We start from the raw sequence: 15,056 nt of genomic DNA on the forward strand, positions 1-15,056 counted from the left end.
AAAAGTTATTCAAGAATTTGAAGAACACATGGTATAAAGGGTTTTGTTAATATTTTTTCAATTAAAACTTTCTCTGAATGAAAGTTGATTTGAATTGTTGGAATCACTAACAAAGTCTATCTAGTTTCGAAATTGATACTATAAATGTTTTTCATTGCTGTTGTGCTACGATACTATATAAAATAAATTTAATTAACTGCAATTCGGCAAATCCATATTAAAATTCAACAAAACTTTAGCGCCATAAAAGGCAGAAGAGCGGAGTAAGGAACGTTTATTTTTAAAATATCTGGCACTAAATAATGCTATCGTACCCGAAAGCAGTAGTAAAAGGAATATAATGCCTCAATTGCAAGAATTGGAGCTTATATTTTACAATATTGCATACTTTTTACAATAAACATATTTACTTTGCATTTTAATAAGAAAACTTTAAAGGCTTCATTACTTAGAGTGCCGTGTGACAGTTATGGATTATGTAAAGAACATGGCACGCGACAATGTAATCATGAATACTAACACGTACTAGTAGTAGATATTTGATAGTGGGCCTTGGTGTCCGGAATAAAAATTATGTGACACAGATTTTGTTTTGTATACATAAATAAAATTTAAAATTATGACATAGGATTTAAAATCAGTGACAAATATAAAAAAGTCTCGGAAAATTGTCAGTTTTGCAGTTTTTGTATATAAAAACTTATGTCTGTTCAAGATGAATACGGAAAAATAATTATTTATAGAAATGTAAAATATACTACTAAAAAATTATATTATTTTAACAATAATACTAAGAATGTATGAAAGAATTAGTAATAAATAATATAATACTAACCTACCTCAAATATATAATTTAAAACATTTACAAATAGTAAACATATACATTAAACATACCCTTAGAAAAATAATTTCAATAAATAATTATATTAATTAAATTCTTTAATTATTGAATAAAAAATTCCTATGAATAATTTAAACTTTTTACATTAATTTTTACATATTTCGCTTATAAACTAATTAAGTACAATTTAAACGATTATAAGTTTAATAATTTTTCAAAACTATTAAAACAACAATAACAATTTCGAATTTTTATATATTATAAATATCACTAATTAGTAATTAATATCACTAGCGTAACTAAATAATTTATTCACTAATTTCAATTTTTTTTTCATTTAATTTTGTGATACTAAACAATTCCTTTTCATCTTTAAGTGAAAAGTTACGCCAAGATGCTTGAAATGTGTGATAGTTTAAATGCTTAATGTATATAGTAATTTCATTCAAAATAGATCGGTGAAAGAAATTCTAAATCAAACCCATTACGAATATAGTGCGTTTTCTAAAGTATTCCTAGTAGTCACGAGTATTTAAATTCTTTATATTTGTCCCAGTGGCGTACAAGTCTTTAAAATTCCGTATGAAAACTATTGGCAGTGTCAATCATTTTTGATGTAAGAAATATTTCCGCATTTGCAGTGATCTGTAATAAAAAATATTATATCAATATAATATTTATATAAATATTTATATGTCCTTTAAAATAGTATGTTCACCTCATCCAATGTTAATTTACCATCCTTATTTTCATCGCACAATGCAAAGAGTGTAGCAGCTTCTTGTAATGCATATCTCGGGGTTTTTGGATTAACGTAATTTAGTAGTTCACCACGATCTGCCTTACCATCATTATTTTTATCTATTATACGTTTAAATTCCTCACGTCTTTCTACAACTGTCTTCGATATTAATGATTTACGTATCAGGTCGTCATCATCATCCATATTGACTTCAGAAAATTCTTCAATTGATAACTGGTCATCACCGTCTGAAAACATAATTAATAATTATTATTGTTAATATAGATAATATTTACCGAATATTTTACCTTGATCAAATTGTCTCAACAGATCATCAACTAATTCTAATAAATTTGATATACTCGATTCTGGATGCCGAAATGATAAATATTCATCTATGGTTAAACTAAAAAGATCTGTACGTGCCGCTTCAGACCAACGTGCTTTATCACGCATCATATCCTCCCTTGCCTTGCGATTTAAAGTTGTATGTCTAATTTCATTGTGTTCATCTATGTCAGCATCGGTCATACCATGTTCTTTTAAAAAGAACCGATGATATTCATCCCAAGTGACTACACCGTCAGGTGGTGAAATATCGACACGTTGAAACTCTCTTGGATTCAATTGTATGGCCTCTTCAATATGTTCAATAATTTTTTTGTTTATGTGCAAAGCCAATTCTTGTATTGTTAATTCAGAATTGTGATTTAAGTCAGCTCTACAAGACAATCATATATGTGAATGTAAATTATAGTGTATTTATATATTTCATTATATTAGATTTAATGATAAATTAATTTTTAGAAAATTAATTGCTGAAAAAAATTATACTATGTAGCTATTGTGGCCTTCTGAAGTTAATTTTATTGATGATGAAGTCGAAGAGCAATTTAGAATACTTCTTTGGCTTTCAAGTATTGTATTATCATTTATGAGAAAATATTATTAATGACTACTTATACTAATCTTTAGAATTAGAAAATTTCAGGAAAATTTGACTGTAATGAAAACTTTGAACCAAAAGCAGGGAAAATTAAGGATTTTTAAAAATGAATTATTACTAAATAATTCAGTTTATTATACGTTTAAATTGTGTAATATTCTATATCGAGCAGAATAGTTCGCTGAACTTTCTAAATTCAGAAATAATTAAATATAAATAGGAACTTTGAAAATATATAAGTATTTATAATTAAAATATGGTTTCTCATAAACTTAGTGTAAGTTTTAAGATATAAAAGTTCGATAGATAATTTTCTAGAATTATGTAAAGACTACTGAATTTTTTTTCTAATGATTTTAATAATAATCTAATTAATTTCACCCTTTTAATTAGTGAAATTAGAATTAATCAGAAATCAAGTTTACAAAACAAAAAATATTATAATAATAACAAAAATAATAAATATTAATTTTTTAAGTACATATGTAAATAAATAGTATTAAAGATACAGTTTTTTCGATCTAATCCAAGAACTCAGATAGGCAAATTTAAATTAAGAAATAACTTTATTCAAATTTATTTAAATTTTGTTTGCTTATTTAACTTATTTTTAGGATCTAGATGATGTACACTGAATTAAAGAATAACGTACTCATATGCTAGAATTTATATCTAGATAAGTCTGATCAGTGTCATAATAGGTGAACAAGTGTTTTTTTCCGGACATCAGCGTACATGACCGAAAGTAGGTACAAAGTGGTAGGGTCAGTCTAACTCCATAGCGCAGTATATATCAGTATCTTGTAAGAAACGACATTATTTTAAGATATTATTTTGTAGATCAAGTTTGTATTGCTAGATCTAAAGTATGTGGGCCATGTCGAGCTTGACTTAGCTTGTGAGTTATTATTTGACTAATAGTTAGAAATATATATATGTAATATTTAGAGGTAGTCACCATTATTTGATTTACATATACATTGAATATTTTATTTTTATATTGGATTCACAAAATGTTTTTTTTTTGACTTTTAACTAATTTTTAGTCTAAAAAGTCAATACTGAAAATTGGTTAAAAATATTAAAAAACACAACAAAATTCTCAACTTGTCTTGGATCTTTTCAAATATAGGATACAAGTTATAATAATTATCTTAGTGATGAAAAAAATCGAATGTGTTTTGATTATTTAAAGTCATTTAAACTTCCCCTCATTCATAAACACATAAAAAGATATTTGTTTTAACATTCAGTATAAATTGCTTGGATTAAATTATAGACTTTTAATTTATAAGTCAATTAAACATAGACTTACAAGCATGTTATATGCATCTATAATTATAAACAGCCTGAAGACATAATTCACTTTATTAGGTTTCATCAACTTATAAAATAAATGTGATATAAACTACAGAATATTCACTCTTATTAAAAAAGAACTATTAGGAGCATTAAACAATGAAAACTGGGGTGTTCTCTTCTGACTTTATAAAATATATACAGACTAAGAATTTTAGACAAATATTTTTAATCTATAAGAAAATAAAATAAAAAGCGTCTGGTATCAAAAAAGCCTATTTGGTATCATTGATGAAAGTTATTTTTTAACACTTTTCAAATTTAAATTTATTCTATATCCCCGAAGAAGACTATAGACTATAATCAAAATATCGAAGCAAATAAAATATATTTTTTAAAATTAATTTAAAAAGTTGTTTGTTTTTCAACTTTGATCAATAAGTCTGTTTTATATAGATATAAATATATATATTTTATATTTATTGACCAATAAGTCAGTTTTATATAGATATATATATATTTTAAAAAATATTTAGAAAATATTATAGAAAATAATTTCTAAAAATAGAAAAAAAATTTCTAAAAATTTTATGTCGTCTTGCTTTCCCACCAAAATTATAAAAATCTATTTTCATACACACAACCTATGAAGAACCAACTAAACTCTTACTCACCTCTTGAAAGCTTTACGTAAAATGTGCTTCTCATCCCCTGAACTCGCAGCTAAAATAACAGTTTCCGGTTCGCTTGACTTGCTCTGTTGGCGTCGACCACCATGTAATACAGCTGCCACCCTTCTCGTGTCCTGGGGACTTTTGTTGTTCTTGTAGCGCAGAGTTCCGGCATGCGATGTTTCTGGTGGCGCATGCAATACATTGTTACCATTTAAAACTGAACTGGATTTTTCTGCTTCCTGATGCAGTTGTTGCAGTTGCTGATGGTGGTTATGGTCTTGTTGTTTAAGTTGGTCGGTCTGACGTTGCGACCTGAGCGTGCTTTGTAGTTTGTAGGTGGTGCTATGCAGTATTAAGCCGATGAAAAACATATAAAATAATATTGCACACACTGTAGACCAACGTAACCAGCGAAACGTTTTTGAGAGTTTTTTAACCACTGACATTGTAAGGTTTAAGGTTTAAGTGGTGTTGTAGAAGTGGAACCGTAATGGGTACTAAAACTTATACTTTTTCCAATGTTGTTGATGTTGTTGTTGTTGTTATAGATATTATTATTGTTGTTAGTGCTGCAGTATTTGGAGATTTGTTCGATTGTTCGCTTTTTTTGTGGTTATTGATGTTTTGTATGTAATTATTGGCTTTTATGTTTTGGTTTCTCCTTCCCTTTTACCTCTTGTTATATATTTTGCAATTATTGCTACCGTTATTTAACTTCCATGCTCTTGACCACGTACAATATTGGCCCCTTTTCTATTTTGTACGCTCGTTGACTTACTGACTGACTTTTATTGTATCTTTAGTTTGTGCTTTTAAAAAAGTATCTGCTTCAGCTTCGACTGTTTTTGTGGATTTTTTATTGTAATTTTTTCATTGTTGGCAGTGGATTTGTGGCTTTTTGCCTTTGCTTAATGAATTCCGATTGGGTTCTGCTGAAGCTGTTGCCACTTTTATGCTGTTCGAAAACCAGTTGGATGTCATCTTCGTCACTCAAACAATTGCAGTGGTGGAATGTTAACAACAAAGACGATAGCGTGGCGTCATTTACAGCACAGATAAAATTTTTATTTTTTTATTTGTGATATTTTAATTTGTAAAAAATATTTTATTTTTAATTTGGCTAAAAGAAAAAATATGATTGTGACTTTTAATTAGATATTACAGTAGAACAATAAAATTTTTTTTTAAGCTAAAATTAATAGATTTGAGAAAAAACTTTATTACGAGTAGAGGTTAAGATTCACTCTAATATTCTTAGAGAGTATTAAGTAAATTAATTTTCTGCAAATTAATTTTTTTGGAAAATAAATAATTTTTTGGTTATATGCATTCTATTTGCCAGATTTTTTCATTTTTAATGCTTTAATTACAGAAATCAATAATTTATACGTCTTTTACAAAAAGTGATTTTCCTAAAATTAGTCAGGTTATCTTCAAATTGATCTTGTTGTGCCTTTACTAACAAGTCACTGTGTTGCAGATAATTATTTCTCTGGTTAGTATAATCGTACTTGTCTTATAGTCTTCATATGGCAGAGTATTCTGTTATAGATAATTAAGCTAAAAGGTTAGACATACCCCAGCTCATGAAGCAGTAGTTAACAAAGAAAAAGTATTTTGGGCTGTTAAATTTCAAACTGATAATAAAAACCTTATATTGGGCAGTTTCTTAAAGTAGCAGGTTTTACCCGTTACTGTTTGTAGTATAAATGGTAGTGAGCCACTTGTGGACTCGACCGGAGGTGTACATCTGGTACCGTAAGGGTCAAAGCCCACTGTTTCGTATGTCCTGACCAATCGAGGTAATGTAGAGGTATACCATACTATTAATATACTATTATCAGTAGAGGTTATTTGATGTGGAGCTGTATTGTCCATACATTAGTTGTAACGTGAAGAACAGCTAAGATATTAAATAGGCCTCACTCACTCCCAAGAAGGAGACTGTATCCAAACGTACTTAAACCTTACTTTTAGTAATACTCTACAACACCATTGTTAGATTTGATAGTTAATCAATCGAGTAGAAAAAATCCCTGACTTATAAAACATGACAAGATTCTACTTTCATATATCTATAACTTTTATAAAGGTTTTTTAACTCTCGTGAAATCTGTATCATTGATCATAATAACACATAAATCTAATTGGCGTCCATAAGAAATCACGCAGGTAAGTGAAAAAAGTTCAAATTCAGTTTAAAGTACTATAAATCAGAATTGTTTAATCATCTGTAAGTCCTATTTAAACAAATTTTAAACCTATTTACTTTAATTTGTTGGTAAGGTGAGCTTATCAAGCATTGAAATTTTGCGAAGATTTCACTCAAAAGTATAGAAATTTAAGTTTCTGTTTTTAATAAGATTTGTTGTCAAATGTAAAACATATCCTTTTAAAAGCTATGCGAGTTACAGGGTATAGATGACCCAAAGTCTTTTCGATGTCACTGTTCGTCATTTACTAAATTATCTCACCATATCATATCACATCAGTTTAATCCTAATTAAAAATTTAAATGAATCATGGATGTACCTTGATATTTAACAAATGCAAACATCTATAAAAACTTAGGAATATATTATGCATATTTCATATTTCTTCATTAATAAATTTGGAATTTTTAGAATCATTTTGTAAAGCTCAGAATATAAACTAGAACACAAAAATGAAGTGTCAAATTTTATATGAAAAATAGTTTACACAAAAGTATTCTTGTAAATACTGTTTAGTTTAAATTTTTCCCTCAATTTAGGTATTTTATTTTATAATTTATTGATAGCGACACAGCTGATCAATAAAGTTTTCACAAATATTTAAAATTGCATCGATGTTGGCTGAAAAATTGCGCTGCTGCGCATTGCATTTTGTGCTGTCTTAATTATTGTTGATATTAATAGTGTTATTATACAGCACATTAATAAATTTACACAAATATTTCACTTAGTGCGTTCATATAATCGTAAATGTCAATGACAGTTCATTTTAATAAAACTGGGAAATATTTTGAAAGTAGTGAATATTTTTAAATTTGAATAGAGAGAAAGTACTGTAACTGTTATCAATTTAAAATAGTGTGAAAAATAATAATTCACATACCTGAAATCCACTAAAACTAATAAAACTACTAAATGTCATCCTTTACAGTTATAATAACAACTTTCAAAGTTTCCCAGATACAAATGGTGTTTGGAGCGTGTAATTTTTAACAATCGATTTGTTAACAAAACACATATAATTTCCTTAATTTGAGGCTTTATGAATATTTTTGAAATTGACTTAATTTTATTTTTACGAAATTAAGAAAATTTGACTGTCTGAACTTAGTAAAAGTGCGTTCATATTCCTGTGTACGTAAACGCATGAAATTATACATTTGATAAATTTATATACTTAGATGACTACACCTATTAACTTCAAGCTGTTAGTTCAATTAAGTGTATAACAAACAGTTCATTAGAAATAATTAATCAACATAAAAACTTCGATTTTAAACGATTTTAATTGAATGACATAATTTTCGGAAATTTAAAGCACATGAATTACAATTTTATTCCACGGTGCACTGATTATTTAACATTTATTTATTATTACTGCTGTGTAAACTTGTTTTGTTATTACGCTGTGCAAATCCTAATCAAGTAATGGCAGCAAAATAAACGGCATTTGTAGTAATATAAACAAAAACACTCACACAAAAGCAAGAAAAAAGCGAAAGCAACTCAACCAGTTAATGTGCAATAAACAAACACCAAACGTGAACCAAATCAAACTAAATTCAGCAAAACTAAACAGAGAATAGAATAAAGCAAAATAGAATAATAAAAAGCCTACGCCAGCTAAGATATGCCAACCCTTCACCGCACTATGCAAACACATACCATATAGCAACAGTACCAACAATGATAGCAACAGTAAATAGTGAAGTGCATTTGCATATACAGCAAGTCAGCAGCAAGCAAGCAAAGCAACTTTACCACTTGCCCAAGTTAAGTGGCGCAAGACTGTGTTGTTGTTGTTATTATTGTCGTTGTTGCTTTTGTTATTGTTGTTGGAAATTTTATTTGCAATGCACTTTTGCCTGCAGCACTTTTGTTGTAGTCTTCATATGCGCTGTTAACAGGTTTTAATAGAAAGTGAAAGTGCATACTCACGCATGATAATAGGTAAACGGAAAGGAAGTAGTGGGTAGTGGGCGGATAGAAAAATAAAGAGAGACAACTTTGAGTTTATTTTTGTCACTGTTGTTGGTGTTCTTTTTCTTGTTGTTGTTATTGCTGCTGCTACTGCTGCTGCTGTTTGAGCTTCTATGCTACGTAGTGTACTGTTGCATTGTTGTTATATTGAGGTGATGCAAATTTACTATGAAAAGAGCAAAAAGTCAAAAAGCGAGCAAACACACACACACTTAGTGTACGTAAAGTAACTACACACAACGCCAACAAAAGACAAATGAATAAACGTTAGTGTAAATGAGCGGCATTGTCGTTGCTCAAACCACAAGCAGACGCCAAAAAAGGCACAAAATGAAAATAAACGTCATAACAGTTATTTTGTTAACTTGCTTGTTGTTTATTTGTTTACTGGTGAGCCTTTGTATGTGTTAACTTGTTGGGGTTTAACTTACATGTTGTTTAGTGTACGCGCCATTCACTCATACACGTACACGCGTACGGGTATATGTGCATAAACAAACATAAGGATTGCCCCAACGGCACTGCGTACATGCGATTGGGGTTGATTTTGTCAAAAGGGCGGCTAAGAGTGATTATCACACCAATGTTATTATGTTATTTTGGCTTAACACGAACAAATATACACAAGCGGTTACATACCCTAAACCAAATTTAGTTATACTCGTAGATCATATATGAGTTTGAAATGTTATTCCAGTTATTTGATTTTTATTCAAATATCATATGTTATTTTTAGTAATATGTTTAAATAAAAATTTAAAGCTGTAAATTGATTTTTCGCACTATGTATGTAACCTATTTCAGTCAACGTACATATTAAATACACCTTGCCTTAGGCCAAGTATAATAATAACAACAACAACAACAAATTATTACGTTGTTTTACAATCACAATAATGTGTGTTGCTCGATATGTTAACTTACTTTCGAAATTGATTTAATTTTAATTAACATACTTTTTATTAATCACCACGTTTTATGAATTTCGATATTTGTTTATTATTTATATAATAATTAAATTACTATATTATACGTATTAATTAGTGAATTTTATTACACATTGAATCAAAAGCCGCGCACAGCACCGTCTTTAAGCGTACAGTAATAACATCAGCCATTGACTAAAAAACAAAAGATGGTTTTGCTCCCGTTATGCGAATGCTACGGACGTGTTTTGTTGTTATTGTGGTAACAACTTTTGGCTCTCATAAGCGAAAAGGAGCATGGTGAAAAGCTGAATGGTAGTGGTGAAAAAGTTGCTCTTACTGTTTTTGTTATTCTTTTGAAAGCATTTTTAAAATGCAAGTTGAATGAATTGTTTAATTTTGGTTTAGCGTTGGAATTTAAAATGAAAAGAATTGTATTTGTATTTTTATGTAGATTATGAAATTAGATACAATAGTAATTACATGATGTAATAATAAACGAAATAATATATACGAATATACTTCATAAAATGAGTTAATAATATACGGTTTAGTCCAAGAAATAAGAAGCAAAAAATATAATAAATGCTTAGTTAATTTTAAACAAGCTAGAAGCTAAGCTCATTTTAGATCTCCATTATCATGTAACGGCTCGCAAATTTTATTAAAGAGATAGCATTCAATGTAGAACTAAGGCTGTGTACGTAAATTATGTCGGTATGACAGCTAATATTGGCATTAACCAGAATTTCAAGTAGGGTAAATTAGATAAAAATAAGTAAAATTAGGAATTACTATGAAAATTATTATGAAAATTTTACAAGATGTTTAAAAAATAAATAAATAAATTTGTAAACTTTTAACAGAAAAATAATAAATAAGTGCAATAAATAAATAAATAAATATTTACATAAGTGCAGTACAAAAAATCCATTTACTTTATTTGAATTTACTCGGACCTTCAATGTAATCATAACTTTGGCTTCATGTCAACATTCAATGATCAATCAATCAAGGGTAAGTTCTAGTGAACAAGTAACGCGTTCTAGTATTGTCAATATATAGTAAGAGTTGAATTTTTCAAATACTTGACAAAAGAATGTTTAGAATGAGTCCCTGCCAATAATTTACGGTTTATGTTAGTTTTTTTCATAGAGTGGTGCAGTAACGTTTTCAGACACGACAAACTGATAGAAAAAAAAACCAGAGTACTGGCTTTTGCTTGTAGCGAAAAAATATTGTTAAGAAGTATTTCTTAATAGATAACAGATTTCGTATTAGTTAAGGAATGCTGATATCCTTTTTCAATTTTTTAATATAATTTTTTAATATGTTTAATATGTCTGATATATTAGGTATCAAGATATTCACTCTTTAGATTTCGACAACGTGTAGGCATATATTCAAGTGACACAGCGAAACCTAGTACTTCAAAAAAAATTATAGAAGATTGGTAAGGTAACAGATGAAAAGAATTTGTACATATTTAAGTTCTTCTAATACGTATTACATATGTATATCGGCGAAAAGTGCTATTTATAAGTCGTTAAAAGCATATTTACGCGGTGTTAGTCGAATTTAAAAGGAAGTTGTTATAAATTAATTAGGGTTTAGGAAGACGTAGCATCTTTAGTTTATTACAGCAGAAAAACTACAATAAAATATTTACTTCTCGTTGGATTTAGAAAAGATAGCGTTATTAGTATGCAAATTTTATTACCAAACATTCCAATATTTAGGTTTACTATGTATTTTTTAATTGATTTATTTTTAAAAGAATTAAAGTGAAAGAAATTAACAAAAAAATAGTTGTAAGTTATACAAGAAGTATCAGAAGACTTAACGGTGAATATTGGCAATTATGTCTGCCGAAACATATTTGATTGTTTGATCAATCTTTTTTTAGTGTCCTATGCTTTCATGCTTAATACTATATCCCACATTTTTATATAAAGCACTTTTAAATATCTCATATATTATACCCAAATTGTTTTCTTATATGACATAGAAACGTTTTTATAAGTTTCCTGATTCAGCTTTCCATGAATTTGGGCGAGATTTTCTAAGCAAAAAGGGTAAGTAAAAAATTACTAATATTGATTTTTATATAAGACTACGTGTTACAATCTATATCTATGATTTATATTCATATCGTCTAAGAACCCAATAAAAAGCCACAAGTTCTACAATAAGTCAAGATAAAGGAAGGTTGAAATTATTTAGATATTTGAAGAATTCAATTTACTAGTATTCGACAGATTTATAGTGTATAATTATAGTTTATATTTATAGTATATATTTGTTCTGTACATATACTCTGCATATATGTATGTACTCTACAAATAAAACGCAGTAAACAATTGAGTTTAATATAATAAAGAGAATTAATAATATAATATAATAAAGAGAACTACTTTTTTCATATAAATAAATATACATAAATTAAATTATAAAATTAAGTTATATAAATTAATATATAACTTCCAAGAGTTACACAAAAGAAAAGATATTATTTTCCTACTTATACTTTAATATTAATTATTACTTTATTATTACTTCGTTTTTGAAAGTGTTTTTGTGCTTTGTAAATTTTTATTTTTACTAAATTTTAACTGAAAACAATTCGTACTGTCATAATACAATAATTCGCTCTTTGTATGCGTACTGTACATAGGTTAAGAAAACACATTTTGCTGCAATTAAACAAGTTTGATCATAATATTTTTATTGTAAAAGTTTTATTCATATTTTAAATAAAATTATTGTAACACGTTGTTTAAAGATTATTCTGGAAAATTTAATATCCTTTATTAATTTTGTAATTTTAAAATGATTATTTTTAGTACAAATTTTGTTGTACTAAAAAAATTAGTTGGCAAGTTATGCACATAAATAAAATATGGATGACAGTGCATTGACTTGAGTTGACATTTGTTTGGTAGAAAGAATTGCATTCATTTTTTTAACTGCGACACAAAGCGATACTATTTTCGCAGCATTGAGTAAATTATTTTTGAAATTTGTGAAGTTTAGTTATGAAATATATATTAAAATAAAAATTTGATGCACACTATAAAATAAACAAATGCCAAACAAAATTTCAATTTGTATTATTAAAATCGAAATCGATTCAACTGTAAATTCTGATTACGGTAAAACAAAGGAAAAGTGTTTTTTTTTGCTATTGAATAATTAATATTGTTCATATCGATTTTAGGAGCAGTATCTGCAGAGCATCCAACTAATCCAAGACTATTAAAAGAACGTGAACGTGATCACGGCTTACGGAAGCCAAGTGAAATAATAATTGAAACCTTTACAAATCAGTTTATTATATTGGAGTCAGAAAAAGATATAAGTGCTATGCGACGTAGACATGAAGTTCCTACATCTACTTCGCGTGAAACCACACCATTGGAGGAAGGACAAAATCCAACAGAATTTCCGAAAGAGATCGCATATTTTTCTGGTAATCCCAGTGTGGAAGTAACAAATGGTATTATACATCTCTATAAGAAAAAGTACGTGCTAATTTTTTTAATTTTTATGTAAATACTAATGTATTAACTTTATTCAATTAGTGAGCGTAAAGAAATCAAAGAGGCGCCTTCCAATCAACTTTGTCTTTTGGCTGTTCCCACAATTTTAACTTGCCATGATTTGTTAAGTTTTATTGCACCGTGTCACAGTAAAATTCAACACGTGCGTATTATACGTGATGCCAGTCCAAATCAATTTATGGTTTTACTAGAGTAAGTTTAATCATATACAAATAAAAATTAATATAAAATTTATTTATTGCTCTTAACAGATTTCGTTCCAATGAATCTGCTTTAGACTTTTATCAAACTTTCAATGGTGCACCTTATAATTCTTTGGAACCAGATTCAGTTTGTCATGCTGTTTGGGTATCATCGGTTGAACGTGGTGATGATGGCTTACCACCGTTAGGGCACACAGAACTTCCAACGTGTCCAGGTGAGAAATTGCATGAAATAAGCAAGTTAAGTTTTTTGTGTTATGATAACATTGTCATCTTTTTTTTCTTTTTTTTAATTATTTTAACGTTATGTAGTTTACAGCAACTTAGCGAGTAGTAGGTCCAACTAGAGAATGCCTTATTGTTATATATCATATGTATATAGTTTTATTCTACAAACATGTAGCACAACTCAGAAGATCTATTGTCCGATGTAACAACAATAGAACTTCAATGGGCGAGCAATAAACTATTATTATGAAAGAAACAGAAGCACAATTATGATTTAGAAAATCCAAGTCGAAGTCTTTGTAAGATATATAGTATTATGAACTTCCAATATACGTTATAAATAAATAATTACTTTACAAATTCTAAGAATAATATCCTTTGCTTGAGTAAACTTTCTTTTTTGAAAGAATATATTTTATTTGGAAGCCTATAAGTTAGTCAATACGTGAACAATTATTAGTGAAACTCTCGGTGATATCAATTTACCCAACTTCTTAAACATTTATATCTTACCTCATAGTAATAGAAATCTAAATTGTATACTTTTTTATATAAAGAAGGGCGGATTACAGTAATACTTAAGGGATTTGTGACAGAAATTAGTTCTGAAATGTTCGTTAGAGATTATTAATATAAGAATTTTACTAATATAAAGAAATAATTTTTTTTATTCTTATTTTAGTTTGCTTGGAACGTATGGATGAAAGTGTTGATGGCGTACTTACTATCCTTTGCAATCATGCATTCCATGCTGGTTGTTTGATTAAATGGGGTGATTCGACTTGCCCAGTTTGTCGTCACGTACAGACGCCACAAAGTTTGGAAGATTCAGTTTGTATGGAATGTGAAGGCACAGATTCATTATGGATTTGTTTAATTTGTGGTCATGTGGGTTGTGGGCGCTATCAAGGTGGACATGCTGCAGCACATTATCGTGCAACCAATCATGCTTTTGCTATGCAATTAGGCAGCTCGAGTGTTTGGGATTATGCAGGAGACAATTTTGTACACCGCGTTATGCAAAACAAATCAGATGGGAAACTTGTAGCGACACAATCACCGGATGATGAAGGCGAGGAGAAAATTGATTCAATGCAACTTGAATTTTCCTATCTACTAACCTCACAATTAGAAACACAACGTAAATACTTTGAAGAGCGTTTATTAGAAGTTGAAACGCGGTGGAAAAGTACCGAAATGAGTGCAGAATACCAAAAAAAGAAGTTGAATGAATTTGAACAAAAAGTAAACACCTTAACTAAGGAAAAGCAGGCGCTTGAACGTAAATTAGCACAGAATGCTACCAAGTGAGTTTATAAAATAATTATATATTAATTTTTTTGTTTGTATAAATTTTATAATTTATAGATTGAAAGAAGTACAAAAGCAGCTTAGTGATGAGAATCAAATAAGTAAGGCCCTGCAAACTAACCAAAGCTCTTGG

At 28.5% G+C, this 15,056-nt stretch overlaps 2 protein-coding genes across 2 annotated transcripts; one reads left to right on the plus strand and one right to left on the minus strand.

Annotated features, from left to right (window-relative positions):
* Positions 1 to 1,174: 1,174 nt before the first annotated feature.
* Positions 1,175 to 5,616, minus strand: LOC119683031 (45 kDa calcium-binding protein). The gene is made up of 4 exons (XM_038096628.1): positions 4,503 to 5,616; positions 1,892 to 2,304; positions 1,560 to 1,831; positions 1,175 to 1,486 (listed from the first exon to the last, which is right to left on the minus strand). The coding sequence occupies exons 1-4, from the start codon at positions 4,946 to 4,948 to the stop codon at positions 1,412 to 1,414; spliced, it is 1,206 nt and encodes a 401-aa protein (XP_037952556.1). The 5' UTR covers positions 4,949 to 5,616; the 3' UTR covers positions 1,175 to 1,411.
* A 6,922-nt stretch (positions 5,617 to 12,538) lies between these two features.
* LOC119681879 (BRCA1-associated protein) lies at positions 12,539 to 15,056 on the plus strand (the record flags this gene model as incomplete). Its single annotated transcript, XM_038095178.1, is given in 6 exon segments — positions 12,539 to 12,773; positions 12,839 to 13,142; positions 13,203 to 13,373; positions 13,433 to 13,599; positions 14,295 to 14,919; positions 14,981 to 15,056. Coding segments are annotated over 6 exon segments (1,410 nt in total), but the record flags the coding sequence as incomplete, so codon positions are not given.

This window comes from Teleopsis dalmanni, chromosome 2 (assembly GCF_002237135.1).
Source record: "Teleopsis dalmanni isolate 2A chromosome 2, ASM223713v2, whole genome shotgun sequence".
Lineage (NCBI taxonomy): Eukaryota > Metazoa > Arthropoda > Insecta > Diptera > Diopsidae > Teleopsis > Teleopsis dalmanni.

Bases quoted from the DNA above. Each gene is read 5' to 3' on its own strand.
- LOC119683031 (XM_038096628.1), bottom strand. From the start codon at position 4,948: ATGTCAGTGGTTAAAAAACTCTCAAAAACGTTTCGCTGGTTACGTTGG. The intron at 1,832-1,891 runs GTAAAATATTCG...TTATGTTTTCAG, and splicing joins GTTGAGACAATTTGATCAAG to ACGGTGATGACCAGTTATCA. The intron at 1,487-1,559 runs GTGAACATACTA...TTTTTATTACAG, and splicing joins GTAAATTAACATTGGATGAG to ATCACTGCAAATGCGGAAAT.